Below are 15,674 nucleotides of genomic sequence, written 5' to 3' on the forward strand. Positions count from 1 at the left end.
TCCATCAGCCCACTAGTCAGTTAATCAGGCGGGTTCGCTGTGTGTGAACGCCTCCAGTAACTCCAGCAGCTCCAGTCAGTCTGTGGACAAGGAGGCAGGCAGGGCGCGGCTCGATCAATGTCCTGATGTCTGAGGGAGACAAAGCCAGTCGAGACCCAGGGGGCCGCAGCCTCCCTGCTGCACCGTGTCGATTCCACTCATCTCCCTCCGCTGGCTTGACCTAACGAGCCTCTCAGCTGAAGAAATAAGTGGATTCTTTCACCCGCTGGAGATCAAAATCACCTGGAGAGGCGAGAGGCAAAGTGTCAGAGCAGGTTAAAGTCTAGAAAGTAAATTACTACAACTGTAGTACAGCTTTAATTATAGCAAATATGAAAATAGTTTTTGTGGAACTAGCTTCCATCCTCCCAAGTATCTGCTTTAACTTTAATACTCACACTTAATAATCAGTGTAATAAGTCAGTGGTGATACCAAAGAATTTGGTCAGTCAAGGATTATGTACACAAGCAACTCTGTGGAGGCTGTACATAGCAACAACAGTGCTCCAAGCTAAAGGGCTAACGATAGTTTGCTAACACACTCAGAATGATAACGCTAACATGCTGATGTCTGGCAGGTATAATACTGTATTTACCATGTTGCCGATTTTAGCTAACGTGTTAGCATACTATCATATGCCAATTACCACAAATCACACAGTTCTTGGTCATAAACCAATATTTTGGACACGTTGAATGTTTGACCCGATGATGGCGCTAGCTGATGGTTGGCACCAAATTTCACAGCAAATCATTTGTAAAACATTTCCATTGTTGAGATGGTCAGAAGGTGTGGACAGACCGACAGACCAGCACTGACATGTGATTATAATTATTTAAAAACAATTGTCACTTTGTAATTAAATAACATGGTACTTTTTTGCACACTGATTAATCTTTCTATTTATCCTTGATATGATTAATGATCAATTAAGGAAACAGCTAGGACTTTTAGGATGTAGGTGAGATGCAGCTGGCATCCTGAGCTTAAGATCTTTAGTTAAGTGGGTCAAGTTCTTGAACTGTCGTTTTTAAACAAAGTAAAACTTTTCAGTTTCTCTTGGCACCGGTACATTTTCTATGAACTTTAATACAGCACTTGAAACCTAATTTTAGCTCTGGATGAGGCCCTGTCCTGCACTCTGTGCTCTTTGCCTCTCTGACAGCTGCAGCTTGAATTATTGAGGAAAGGCCTTAAAATACTTAAGAACCGCAATAACTTAATGCAGCTGAAAAATGATGCTGACATGAATGCTAAAGCTTAAGTACAAACTAACCCATACGTAGATGTTCAAGTAATTGTTGAAACATTTACTTGTAGGTGGAACTGATCAAAACTGTATTAAAACTGTTTATATGCTCATCCTCACACCAAGGAGCTCCAAACTTCTTAAGTGTTTTTGTAGTTCCATCCATGTACTTTCCAACCTGTATATTTCTTAAAATACTGTGCATTGTGTAAAAATATTACGTAATAATGGCAGCAGACAGACTGTTACAATGGGGACATAATGTACAGCACAGTACGCCAAAGTGAAGATGCATAAAACTAAAAAGACGTGTTTCTTGACAACATCTTGTCTTACAAACTTGCTGCCTTTCGTCTCGAAGTGGGCATTTTGCTTTCCCAATTTTGGTGACTGTTTTTTTCTTGATTTTTATGGTTCACCCATGGGTGAGTGGGCTACGTTGTTTCATGGAGCTTTTCAAAAGGGGTCTGTTCTTATGTGATATACAGTCAGGAGCCTGCACATGGTGTTTTATTCTGAAAATTGACCAGATTCTGTAAGCCTTTACCATGTTTGACTTCCTGCCTGGCTGGCATCTTCCATCAAAAATGTATAATACAGCATATTCAAAGGTGAAACAGAGTGAAAAGCTGCTTCTGGGATGCTTATGAAATGCATCAGGTACTATCGAGAATAGCCACAATGCAACAATGGTGTGCCCGGTGAAATCAAGCAGTCGCTGGTGTCAAATGATACCAAAGTAATAATGTCAGCGTTTAAAAGAAAAAAGACATGAAAACGCTGAATAACTTAAATCCTTTAAGCAGCTACTGTATTGTCATCAAAGTCTGACTCTAGCTATTGAAGTGTTGTCTTTGTATTTTAATGGCTCCAAGTAATTCAGAGTGCTGTCCGGCCTTTTATGTGCACGTCTCTGCTGTCATGGACGCACCTGAATCATCTGATCTCCTGCTGGATTATACACAGTGAAAGCAGATTCACCTTAATAATGAGTTCAGGATCAGTCATGGTGAAGATTATAATGGATTTTTGTCCCCCAGATCCATTGAATCTCATATTGAACATTGAACACAGTGCCACACACACACACATACACACACACATACACACACACACACACACATGCACACACACACACACACACACACACACACACACACACACACACACACACACACACACACACCCTCAGGAGCACACCTGACTGGTCTCAGCCCCATAAGCTGATTATGCAGAGGAGGGACACAATTAACAGTAATCAATTTATACAACCCAGCTGTCGGTGCCAAGCACACGGTAAGAGTACAGATGGACATGGAGCGAGAGTTACATAACAGCAAAGCCTCCGTCCACCTGACAGAGAGACGCCGCCTCTGTAGCTCCACTCTGGACAACAATAGACAGACGCTCACAGCGGCGACAAATGGAAAACGGGGGAATGTGGAGCTGCTAGTGGCCACAAAGGCAGGCATGAATCCACCATTCACGATGACATAAGCTATAAACTGAGTTTTAGCCAAACTTGGTGGCTTTTCCTGTTCGAATCAGCAGGCAGTGTACCATGTCTGGTAACACAGACAGCTGGACAATTGATGACAGGCAATGGGATTATAATACGAACAATAGGCAACAACAATTAGCAATTATAGGACAGGATAGAAAATACAGGGTTGTGTGGGAACCCAATGTAAGAACATTCTTATCATTTCTGTTAACCTAGCCTCAAAAAGAACTTCAGGGCATGAAAGCCCTTTTCTATCCGATTAAAAAAAAAATAAAAAGCTCCCTGTATGTTGGCCCCCTCAAACAACAACAAACAAGTGAGCCTAGGTGAGGCCAGATGTTGGGATGCCAGACAGCTGCATACAAACTTACCTGTCTGGGGCACTTTGGCCAGCAGTTGCATCAGCCTCTGGTACTCCTTGTGCTTCTTGTTCGTGCCCTCAGCCCTGCCACAGAGGAGGAGAATAAAACAAGTGTTACGAATTTCGTAACTCTAAGAAGATTCAATCTGTGTGGTCAAAGGCAACTGGAGCGGTCTCAGAAACTCATTCAAGTGACGTATGTAAACTGCTGAAAGCTGCATAAACCTGGATGTAACATTGTTGTTCATCAGAGCAAAAAGGCCAGTCCAGCGAGTCAGTGCCTTTACATGATGTTGATGAAGGTTCTCAGTCATTCAGGTCATGGTAAATCTAAGTGCTGTATCGTAGGCAACTGGACTTTCAGTTTCTTGAAGAAGTTCACCTCTCATCCAAGAGGCTTCTTCAGTTCTAACTAACTAGATGGGAGTTGCAGGCTTTTAAACTTCGTGTGGGAATGTCCTTACAGAGTCTGAGTTTCAGAGTCGTTAGGGCCACTTGTGGGTCATTGACCCAACCAGCCCTCAAGGCCGGTGAGCCCGCCCAGCTCAGCTCGCCCTAGGTCTTAAAGAATCTTAAACAAGTCCAGCCTACGAAACAGCACTTTGCCTTGAAATTAGCACATAATTAGTGCCTCTAATCTGATTTGCTAGAGGTGAAACAACACACTTAATGTGTGAGACGTGACTGGTACACTCGAAAGGTCCATGTAAATCTCTTATATCACACACTGTTCAGCCAGACATGAGCATGAAAAACATTTTTAAATAGATTAGACTCTCATCTTCTCTGTAATAGCAATAGCAGTCATTCTGAGAGAGAATGCCCTTATTTAAAAAATATTTTAAAATAATATGCACAGCAGAGTATACAATCAAAGTCATCAAAACATTTGTAGCTCGTTGAGTCTATTTTGAATGGGGGCCTTTAAGCTAAATGCTAACACACTCAAAATGACAATGCAAACATTGTTGATATCGGTGTCTTTACCAAGGCCACTGTCTTACTTCAGTATACTAGCCTGCTAACATATGCTCATTCACTAAACACAATGTACAGCTCTGACTGATAAGGCCATTTTTAGCTTGATGATGGTGCTACAAGTAAAGTTGAGGGATCAAGTTCAAGTTATCAAGTTATCATAATTCATCCTAAAAAGGGGACACAAGTGATTTTTGACAATCTAGTAAAGACACATTATGTAATTCTGCCATTTGGGGGCCTCACAATCAAATCAGTGAAAAGACTTACAGTGATATCATGAAGTAGCATGGGATCATGGGAGTTCTTGTCATTATTAAACAACTACCATGGCTGACGGAAGTTTCTCTGATGTGACTCAGACAGAAATGTTCAAGAAAGAGATGAAGTTCTATAGTCTTGTTCACGTTTAAAGTCACATTCGTCTTCCTTGACTATCCCTTCTGACTTTCTGACGTATCATCTGATGTTTTCCCACTGAAATTCTGCTGACAGACGATGAAATTAAACAAACTGTTACCTTGGTTAAAATTACAGATTTTTCTGGGAAGTGTCCAACTCATCACAATATCTAAGTTGTTTTTAGTCATTTAAGTCTTCAAATAGTAGGAGAGTGGAGAATACTCACTCTAGACTGCCAATCCTACCATCCTAATGGTGACACCACAGGAAACATCAGGGGATCAATTAAGTCGTCAGTTCAGTCAAGTTGTTGAGATTTTTCAGCCTGGACAAAAGTGCTAGACTGACTGACTGCCATTCCTCGACTGACACCCCTAACATGGCTGTAACAATGAAATTTATGCTTCAAATTTGAAAAACGAAATACAATGCAAGGGTCTAATTCCACTTCCTTTAACCTCGGCAGGACATTCCATTATCATTATATATACACATATAACGACTTCAAGCCTTAACTGTATGGATTGATGGTTAATAATAGACCAAAAAGTCTTTCTATTCCTACATGTCTTTCTCAATTTATTTCTCTCTACAAGAATGAATAATGTGTTTGCGAGGCTCAGGGAACAGTGATGTTTCTGTGAGAGAGCGAGGGAGGGAGAAAGACAAAGAGGACAAGGGCTGCTGTGGAGTAAAGGCTATAGAGAAGGTGTCCAATTATCCCAAAGAGAAAAAAACACAGTCAGATGATGAGAATAACCCAGCCTGAGGCGAGTGAGACTGAGACAGAGACAGAAAGAGAGAGTGGGGAAATCATTTTGTATCTAGTGTCACAGGGAGTTGAGGAAAAACTCTGGCAAATTGTTCACAATTTTATGTGTGTACCTTCTGATCTGTAATAATGTAGTACATGTAAAGGTCGCATGGTCTGCGTATGATGACAGAATATATAATATAATAAACAGCATTACATAAACACAGAGAGAGGGACTGATGGGAGTGATGGTTGTTGTAAGATTGATTATAAGAAAATTAGGCAAAGATTACAAACAGGAGTAAAGAAGTGTAAATATGACTACTAAATGAATAATTACAAATTAATACCAATTATTATCATAACAAAACTGATCAATTCATTGTGTCCCTTCATGCTGGTGTGTAAACTCACAGGGGCCCGTCGCAGTATTTCTCCAGAAGGAACTTGGACAGCTCCTTAAGGATCGGCTGGCTGTGCAGGTTGACAAACTGTTCCCGACAGACCTGACAGAAGGAGGAAGAGGCAGAAGCGGAGTGTATTTAAAGTTAATCAGGTCAAAACACTTGAAGGACAAGCTCCCCAGACTCTCCTGCCCGTTGACCAGATACGAGACTGAAAGAAAACAATGGAAAGAAACAAGAGAACAAGCATCGGTCCATCACCAAACGGAACATCTCCTTGGCTGCATTTCTTCTCCATTCCAGCTTGGCTATTTTTGTCAAATGAGAATGGAGAGAACTAGCGACAAAGACATAAAGGTAGCTTGTGAAATGGAGTGTGGAATTGATTTACATTGTTTTTGACACGCAACAGTTGTGCGTACATTACAAGTTGCACATCAACATAAACAGCAATTGATGGTGCTGATTCTCAAAGCGGGTGCAATAAAAAGGATAGTTTGGATTGTTCTAAGTGGGGATGTATAAGGCACTTATTCATATTCAGTGCATTATCTACAGTGGGTCATGGCCAGCCTGCCCCCAGTTTGGAGAAGCAGACAGGAGTACTCACACAGAAGCTAAGCTAATGTACCGCTGAGGACAGGAGGGCAGCAGCAAAATGTATTTTAGTCACTGGTCCGGCTTAAAAAAATCAATACCAGTACACTATATTTAGAATATTTTCACTGCTTTTATCCTGCTGTCAGACAGCCCTTTCTAGCACGGAACTGAATGAAGCCGGTATGTTGCTCTCGTCACAGCCAACAAACGCGTCGACAAACGTGACACAAACAGTGATTTTATCTTGCATTGGGTGTTTTATCATGTGAGTTTGGATATGAACTAACCCCAAACATAGAACAGGTGGATGCACATTTCTGGAAAACTTATCATTTGCTTTTTGTGGTTTGTGCAGTTTTTTAAAAAACAGGACACTTTATTTAGATCTTGTCAGAAGCTCAGAGTCATTCCCTAGTCACATTTTTCCTCCTATCCCCACAAGTGCATGCATCACACTCCAACGTTACCAGGAATCCCATGTATACTGGCAGCCTGGCAGTTCAGAAAATGAGTGGATGATGAATGGAGGAAGGGTTGGTTGCCATTAAAATAAGGAAGTTCTTGGGTGTTGACTAAGATATTTAACACCCCTCCTCCCGCGCGGTGTTCAATCACCTGTGTAATGAGGAAGGCGTACTCCCACAGATCAAGAAAATAGATGTACTGACAGGGAACTGCTTCATTGGTTCTAACTCTTCTGAGATACAGAGAAGACATAAAACTGCGACTCTGCTCTGAAGCTACTCCTTCCACAGAAAAAAATAGGACTTTATGGTAATGTGATCCCTTTTATTCTTTGCTGTTTCTCAATCTGGGCTTACTGACAAGCTAGTTTTAGCTGGCTGTGGCAGCCAGACATTTATTCAGCACACCAGGCTCTGTCTACTGGTGCTACCTGGAGCCAGCAGCCTGCAAATGTATAACACTGAAAATGTTACATTTTGCTTCACAAAGCCGATACATCTAATCGAACAGAAGCACTTCTGATGCTACAAAGATTATTTCTGTCACCAGCATCCACTACAAAATCACTTAAATGAGCCCAGTTCTCAAAAATACCCAATCACTCTTTTCTTCCATTCAGCAGTAATAAGCTATAAAGATGCCTGGATGTAAAGGCAAGAGAGAGCGGGAAGAATTGTACCACATGTGCTACTTTAACCTTCAATTAATCAACAAAGAAAGGAGACATGTAAACCCTGATGACACAAGATCAGAAAGGTTGTAAACAGCTCTGAAGGGACGAAAAGGACGAGAAATGCTGAAACAATCTGGATAGGTGGAAGTAAAAGAATAAAAAAAGGTTGTACTGTGATTTGATACCTTGTTCATGGTGTCCACAGTAAGAGCGTGGGTCCAGAAACAGTCATGAACCGAGACAAATGTCAGGCCGGCGCTGAGAGGAAAGGGAACAAAAGGGTGAAGGTAGTCCATCAGCGGGGAATGAAATCAGAGGTGAAAATAAAATAAAAGAGTAGACCTATCCATTAAAAACTGTCAGACTGTGACAAAAAAGAACATTATACTGATAATAATAGCTAAAACTACAGTGGAGCTTCAACCAAAGCCCGAGTGAGTTGAGGATTAAATTATCACATCTGTCAAGAGGCTAATTGGTGAAAGAAGCTTATAATAAAAGGCACATAATAGAATGCTTATGTGAGGTGAACTGCCGTCGAAAAGAGACTGTACGCAGATGGAGAGTGAAAATATCAGGAGAATATTACAGCTACCTTTAGAAATCATAACTCCACATATGCAACAGGCGATGCAAGGAATGTATTTCTGCTTTATCCGAGGTGTTCAGCATTCATGCTCAAATGACAGTTTGTGAACTTATACCTATAGCAGTGGAGAGCCGTCAGCATCATGTGTGTGGAGTCCAGAGAGTGGATGAAGTTTGGCGGGAAGGCATTCTTCTGTTTAACCGTGTCTGGCCTCCTGAGAAAGGGACAGAAAAGCCAAACAAAAACACATCAGCACTTCTTAACGGTACCTGTGTTCTGATGCCTTCTGATGTAAAACGGGTTGTTTAAGCCAAGTCCTCTCCACACGTCTGCGGTGGCCTCATTATGAACCGGGCTGATGACTCCCGAGGAGACTGTTAGCAAACCTATGTTTTCATTCTCGTTTCAAGTTTGTGTACTGCTTAGAAGACAGTTCATGTGAGTAACATAAAAAGAACTGTGCCCTTGAAGATGCTGTTTAGACTATGTTTGGAGATAAAACAAAACGCCAAGAGCAGATAAACATTGTTTTATGAGGTCTGTTCAAAGTCAAGATAAAATAAAAAAAGTGTCTTATCACATCCGGGCCTGACGAGCCTGGTTAGCTAGCTGTCTCAAATCATATCTGATTTAAACATTTTGAACATGTGGCTAGCTTTTTAGACGAGTCATCAAAAATAAGAAAATATACTGGAATTTTAACATACAACACACACAAAAAAAGCTTTAGAGGTGCTGGTAGATGTGACCCTCCGCTACAAAGGGATTAATAAAATGCTGAAGTATTCTTTTGGCAGAGGGATATTGTCTTGTTGTAAATTGGTGCGCATGGACATTCAACATCAATATTTGTTGTCTACTATGCGACCCCTGGGTGACTCTAGGCTTTCTAAACAACAGTCAATATGAGAGGGTACAAATATAGTACAAGGTAATATAAATGCAATGCTGCTTCCGCTACTGATGATGGAAGTGGCAGTAAAAAGAGCATCCTGCCAATCTGTATCCCTGTGTTCCCATTACCCTGAGCCTGTGCCATTCAAATCCTCTGGGCTGCCACAGACCAGAACGGTCTTCTAATGGGAATGGAGACAGAGCGGAGAGAGCTCGAGCCAAACCCGGAGCTGCACACAGGCACACACGATGCCGCCTTGTCTGTCAGTCTCGTTTTTCCTCCTGTCCGTTTTATTTTTGGCTTGGAAATGTTACACTTCTATCTTTGTGCTTTTTAGCTCTGCCGTTCTCAGGCTTCTGCTGAGCAGAAAAAAAACCCACAAGATTCCTGGAAATGTATTTGCAGGCACATGGCTTTTAACAAGACCGCCAATCTTCTTTTCCCCTTTCCCTTTGTCTCACCTCACACGCTGCACAAACACGCCACCTTTAAATCCCAGAGGCCTGACAAGACTGGAAAGGTGCACGGTCAGTCCTCTAAGGGTTAGCAACCACAGCTCCCCATAGAGCTGATGGCTCATTCACATCACAGGAGGTACTGAGAGTTGTCATACGTCCTATGTTTTCTTCTTTCCCGCTGGATAATCAGAACAAGAGGGACGGATGAAGAAGCAAGAAAGGCGATGGCTTGAAGGCTGTCACTACTCCATCTGTGACCCCATTTACATATTTAGACTGGACAAGCTTTATCATTAACAGCCAAGTGCAATTGTATGTGTAACCGTTTGTGTGTGTTTGTGTGGAAGAGGAGAAGCTGAGGAGAATCAGCTGGGAATAGTGTCAAGTTTAGCTCAGAATGTCAGCCTCTGATACATTGATGCTTTCTCTGACAGCAAATTTCAAGTTTCAAGCCAGACGACCTTTCAGAGCGGCATCTTTTCCTCCCCGACTTGAACTTCCTCCATCCCTCTCTCTGCACTGGCTGGTGTTTCAGTATTCACGCTGCTGGATCCGTGCTGTACTGCAGATGTCAGATTGAGGAGGACGGCTGTCAGTCTTGGTCATCTTCGTCTCCAGCACTCTCGCTCAATCTTTCCCCGACCCCTCGGCCGCTGTCTCTCATTCTGTCTTTTTGTCCCTCTACTCACCTCCATCACCCTTCCTCCGTTCTATCTTTTAAAACTCAAACTACACATTTTTTTTCTGCAAATGATTCTGTCTTCTATATCCCAAAAGGTCAAATATCGTATATTGAAGTGGACTGCCACTCATGAAACCACAGGAGCAAAAAGGAGGCAGAAAAATGTTAATGCGCTGGATGTAACTTCGGCGACTACAAGTCTCTCAATCAAAACAATGAAGACAAAGATGCAGTTTGACGATGTCCTGAAGTGGCTTTAGATCATGGAAGGAACATATTGTATTTTGACAGTCATGGACCCATTTTGTTGCATAATCCCTCTTTCTCCCGATTAATGGTGTATTTTGGCAGTAATATGATTTTGCAGTATATGATATGATGACGCTTCCGGACAAAAGGAGTACGAGCTACTTCTAAAAACAAAGTTAAACTTCTTCCTGAAACTTGGGAGTCTAAAACTATGCTTTCAAAGCACTTTGAAAACACATCTGATGGCATTTCCCACTTTATGACTAATGCAAAGCTATGTCCAAGTCTGAGTAGGCAATTACTGAAAATCTCCACTGGAGACTTTGTGCTTTTGTGCAGCTGAAGGTATTGAAAATGTAAGCTAATTGCCTCAAGAGAGCTCTACTTTCTACTCAAAATGCACTCACTGTAGCAAAAGGCTGAACATAAAGGAAAGTCAAGTCAAATCAAGATGTCAAGTATGAAGCTACATTTTGAAAACGTGCGACTGCAAACTTACAAAAGAAAATAAAGAAATACAAAAGTATGAACTGCTGGAAACACATTTTCTCCCAGCTGCTGTCCTTCGTCTTCTTTCCAGGTCACTAATATGACATTTCAGCACAAAATGTCAATGAATGCCATGTGAGAATAAAGTAGAAACACTACATCTGCTACGGGTCAGTTTAAGTGTGAGTGTGGAGAAAGAGACAGAAAGCGGTGATAGCCGAGGGAAGACTTACTCTTTGATGTCATGGCTGATCTTGAGGTTGATATGTTGTATCAAACTCTTCACCTGGGGAGGCAGAACAAAACAAAGAAGCGAGATGTTTAATGATAGTGGTTGAAAATGCAAGTGCAAGTGTTAACTCACCACTGCCCCCCCACAAACACATTAAACTTTCACATTCCAGTCGAGACCAAAAAAGGTTTCTGAAATAAAAGGATTAACAGACATGTCAGGTTGAAGGACAACAAATACAACAATGTACATCTACATATTTCATAATGCAGCCTTGAAAGCATGCACGATACAGCTTCTCTAAAGTCTTGGCACAAGGAGACAAAATACAAGAGCTGCAACCAACAACTGATATAATTATTGACTAATCTGTCAGTTCTTGATTTGTTGTTTGGCCTTAAAATGTCAGAAAATAATGAATAATTAACATCAAAAGCTTCAAAATCATTTCTCTTTTAATGTCTTTTTTCTCTGACCAAAAGTCTAAAACCCCAAAAAACATTTAATATCACGTACAACAAACACAAAAAAAACCCAAATTGCTTAAGAAAAGCTGGAATCAAGGAATGTTTGACATATTTGTTTGAAACAGGCTAAACTACTTTATGGATTATCAAAAAAGTAATTTTTCTGTTGCTGGACTAACTGATTTATTGAATATTTAAATAATATTTTAGAAGGATGAAAAGCAGAATGCCAGAGAAAAAAATATCAAAACTTTTGAGCACAACAAGCTAAAAATGAGCTTTAAATGTGTTATATCCACAAGAGGCTTTAAATGCAATGCAATAAAAAAAAATCATCCGGTCCATTACTTGAGAGGCGCTTGACATTTTGCAGATTACAAATTTAACGCAGCGAAGCCGCAGCTGACATGAGTCACTTCACTTGATGGACATTCCCAGAAAGTGGTCAGAGTGAAATCCATTTTCATTTCATTGTTCGGGCTGACCTGTAATTGGTCAACGCAGACTTTCGACCTACCAGACAAAGCATCAAGGGTACATGTATTAAATATCAAACACATGCTTGGTCACCATTCTTCCATGTATCTACTGTCCAGCTGCTTATCTAGGTCAGAGACTCTTTGGCAACTAAGGTTGTAAAGCTTCGATATTTTTTGATAATGACGATACAGTATCTGCATTTGATAGTGAAAAAAATGTATTTTCAACCCAAGGCTGCACATACTTACAGATCAATGTGTGATAATAAAAAAACAAAAGACATAAAAAAATTCTCATATTTGATTGCCTAGAACTTTTTTTTCTTTATGCCATTGTACATGTGTTGCTGGTCCCAGTGGATCTCAGCTAAAAAAAACATGTAAAAGAAAGCCGTATTGTACTTCCTCTGGGTGGTTAAGTGCTCATCAGGCATTATACAGTGAGCTGTTCTATGGCAAACAGTCTGCTGAGTAGGTGAAGCTTTAGAATTAGAGACTTAGTGGTTTCTGAAAAGATTTTATTAAAAACGAAGACCTTGTTTGAAGGAATACTATCACTTGTCAGCTGGAAACCAGTGAATCTATAATTGTCACTTCCTCTCCAAAAGGAAGTGTAAACAAAATCCCTAAACAATAAGGCTGTCATAGCTACCAAAACATCACAATCTTTTTTTGCTGAACTAATGCCGTTGCTGTACAGTTCAAAATGTGCAATTGTGTTATATCCCCGGCCAACTACTTGTTTTAACAGGAATTAAAGGGATAGTTCGGGTTTTTTGAAGTGGGGTCATATAAAGTACATATCTATAGTCGGTCTGTTCCCTACCATAATCGCTGATCAGCGCAGCCTCAGTTTGGAGAAGTAGAGAGTATTTTTGAAATATAACCTGTTCTAACATCACCTTCAAACACTTGCAAAACATCTAGGCAAGCATTAGTATGCAAACAGACACAATCATGCATCCACACCCAGACAGGGCAATACAATCTCTTCTATTCAGTTTCTACTACTGGCCTATTATGAATACCAGCATAATGACCAAAAGTGAGGGGAAATGAAGGATTAATCAAGCACAGCGAGGTATTCTGCAGTCGATGCACCCTCAGAGGGCATCGGGCAAACACCTCTTTTTGATCTCTGCAGTCTTCTGTATTCCATTTTTTTTTACACGCTCTTTCAGATCAACACTTAAGCCTTTGGTTCCTAGAGGAGGGAAGATTTAGCACTCTAATCTCCCAAGCCTCGAGGGTCCGTCCAGTTGCCCGTGCCAAGGCATCTGTGGGACAGCAGTCTTTCCCTGACCCCTAGGTGAGAACGACGGGCTACTATCAGGAAAGAGATACGCCTGGCAACAGGCAGCCAGCTCCTTGTCGACGTGAGCACTTTGCATTAGTCTGTTTACCTTGCATTCAGCCTGCATTAATGTATCTGAGAATCTTCATGTCTGTCGCTCTCCCCAACACATCTACCTGATGGAAAGCAGCTTAGATGTCATTTAAATTCAGAGAAGTACAAACACTTAGATTCAATTAGATCAGTACTCAAACTGCTTTTATTGTAAAAAAAAAAAAAAAAAAAGTAATTAGAGATCATCATCATCTGTTACTGTTCATAAAAAAAGATTAAGCCACAATAACATGAATGAACAGAAGCTTCATGAGAAGTGTTCGAGTTTGTAGTATTAATTGTTAATTATCAACGGGGAGAAATTTACATCCAGTTTCTTGTTTTTGGGTCAAATACATGAAACTGCATCTTAAACAGGCAAATCAAAGAGACAACTCAATTCATATTGGGCAGCACGGCAGCTTAGTGAATTAGATCTGAGCCCGTGGATCTACATGTCATGTGTTTGTGTTGATTAGAATAGGCAGAAAGAAAAAAGGGATGGTTCAATCGATAAAATTTGTTGTTTTTCACCGAATATGAATTCTGACAGAAAACATTTCTGGCTCTCCTTCATCCTCATAATACAAAACAACCCCTCTGAAGAGGAGCGCCAGGGACCACAGCATGACCACTGACATTCTGACACACTTGGGAGACTTTAATAGCTACGTGTTTGGTGCTAATGGACAGCTCTTTCATTTGATCTTGCTTCTCTGTGGGATGAACACTGATGCCCTTTCAAGTGCATGTCCTTCAATCCCTACAATTTAAAACTATTCTTCATTCAGCTTTATGCTCTTTCCAAGTCTTTAATGACCGAGTACAAAGATGGAAACCAGACATTTCCTGTGGGACTCTTGGGTGCTTTAACAGTGTTCCCCTATGCCTTCGCCCGAGCACCACTGCTATACAAAATCTCTACAAATGCAATAAACTCACCATCGCTACTTAAAGCAGTCCAATTCGGGGACGAGTGAGGATTATGAAGCACAGATCAGCAGACATTGCCACAGATTTAGCAGTTTCTTATTGGTTATTGGTCATTGAATGCAGCAACAAAGACTCTGCTACCTATCTAAATTCAGTGAAGACATAAGCCGTTTTTATACTGGGCAGCAAGCTGCCAATTTGGCTCTCCTTTTTGCGGCTAGGTCCGTGGATTTAGACAGAAGGCGGTAAATTGGGGGTCTGTTTTGGTCTGCCAATTTGATACCTTGGAGGGTACACTTTTTTCCACCTCCATTGCTATGTAAATCCAAGCCGTTGATGTGCTGGCAATTGCATGAGATGGGCGGAGGTGTCGATGACTTACACTGTTGTGCGACCAACAGCTGGGGAGTTTTAAAACCAGGAGCTGATCAGCTGATCACAGTAGTCAGTCCATCACTTTAGCCGCGGATGTCAAGATGAGCAACTGGAAACCGCTGAGATACGGGAGATGCTAGTGTCTCCTCGGTCTCTGTAGCTGTCTTCGTTGTCTGCTTGTTGTCGTAGCGGCAAGCCAAACAATTTCCCCCCGGGGATCAATAAAGTATTCTGATTCTGATTCTGTTACTATGTCACGTCACGTCACGTCACGTCACGTCACGTCACATGTTTACGGCTACCCCAGTGGCGGCCAAGTGGTGGCTTTTTGGAAAAGAAGGAATAATACACCTCCCTTTTAGATAGACAAGGTGGCATATTGCAGCCTTTACCTTGCTGCAATGTGCCACCTTTTCTATTTAAAAGGGGCTATAGAGACAATGCACAGCCAAAAGTAGGCCACTCGACTTCATCAAAAGGGGTACCCTCTTTGTCTTTACAGAAAGTCAATAATTGAGCTACCTGGATGGTCATAAAGACAGAACATACTCTACAGTATATATCAAAAGGATTGGATATCTGAAGGACCATTAAGCTCTATTATTTGAAAAATGGAAAACTCTACAACATGCAAGCTAATACTTTCATCCAATTGTTGCTAAGATTCGGCGATAGGGGCATCAATAATCTTCCTTTTTGCTCCAATCATGAGATGTCATCAGACAGTTTAAACCAGCTGTCCGGGTGGGCCTTGAAGGATTTTTTTAAATGCAACTCTCCATCTCTAACTTGACTGAGCTGGAAACTGAGGCATCAAGATCTCCCTTATAACAACATCGGGTGACACGAACATACTAATTTCAAGGAGTGTGTGCTTCAAATGACAATTGTTTAGGAAATTATATCCAGATGAGATTTCATTGTATGTGGGACTTACAGACGTGAATGAATATCAACAACCCTAGTGAAATCACCATGGGTGCTGTCAGGTGCTGTAACATTTGTTCCA

The 15,674-nt window shown here is 41.2% G+C and overlaps 1 protein-coding gene across 1 annotated transcript in view; it reads right to left on the bottom strand.

The window, feature by feature from the left end:
* Positions 1–15,674, bottom strand: part of polrmt (polymerase (RNA) mitochondrial (DNA directed)) — a 48,962-nt gene continuing 33,288 nt past the window's right edge. Inside the window, exons 16-21 of the mRNA XM_030432934.1 lie at positions 11,026–11,078; positions 8,135–8,233; positions 7,616–7,688; positions 5,703–5,794; positions 3,165–3,238; positions 1–282 (exon numbers count right to left, since the gene is read on the bottom strand). Of these exons, the coding sequence (XP_030288794.1) occupies positions 233–282; positions 3,165–3,238; positions 5,703–5,794; positions 7,616–7,688; positions 8,135–8,233; positions 11,026–11,078 (441 nt within the window). The 3' untranslated portion in view covers positions 1–232. The remainder of the gene's footprint in view (positions 283–3,164; positions 3,239–5,702; positions 5,795–7,615; positions 7,689–8,134; positions 8,234–11,025; positions 11,079–15,674) is intronic.

This window comes from Sparus aurata, chromosome 11 (genome assembly GCF_900880675.1).
Source record: "Sparus aurata chromosome 11, fSpaAur1.1, whole genome shotgun sequence".
Taxonomy (NCBI): domain Eukaryota; kingdom Metazoa; phylum Chordata; class Actinopteri; order Spariformes; family Sparidae; genus Sparus; species Sparus aurata.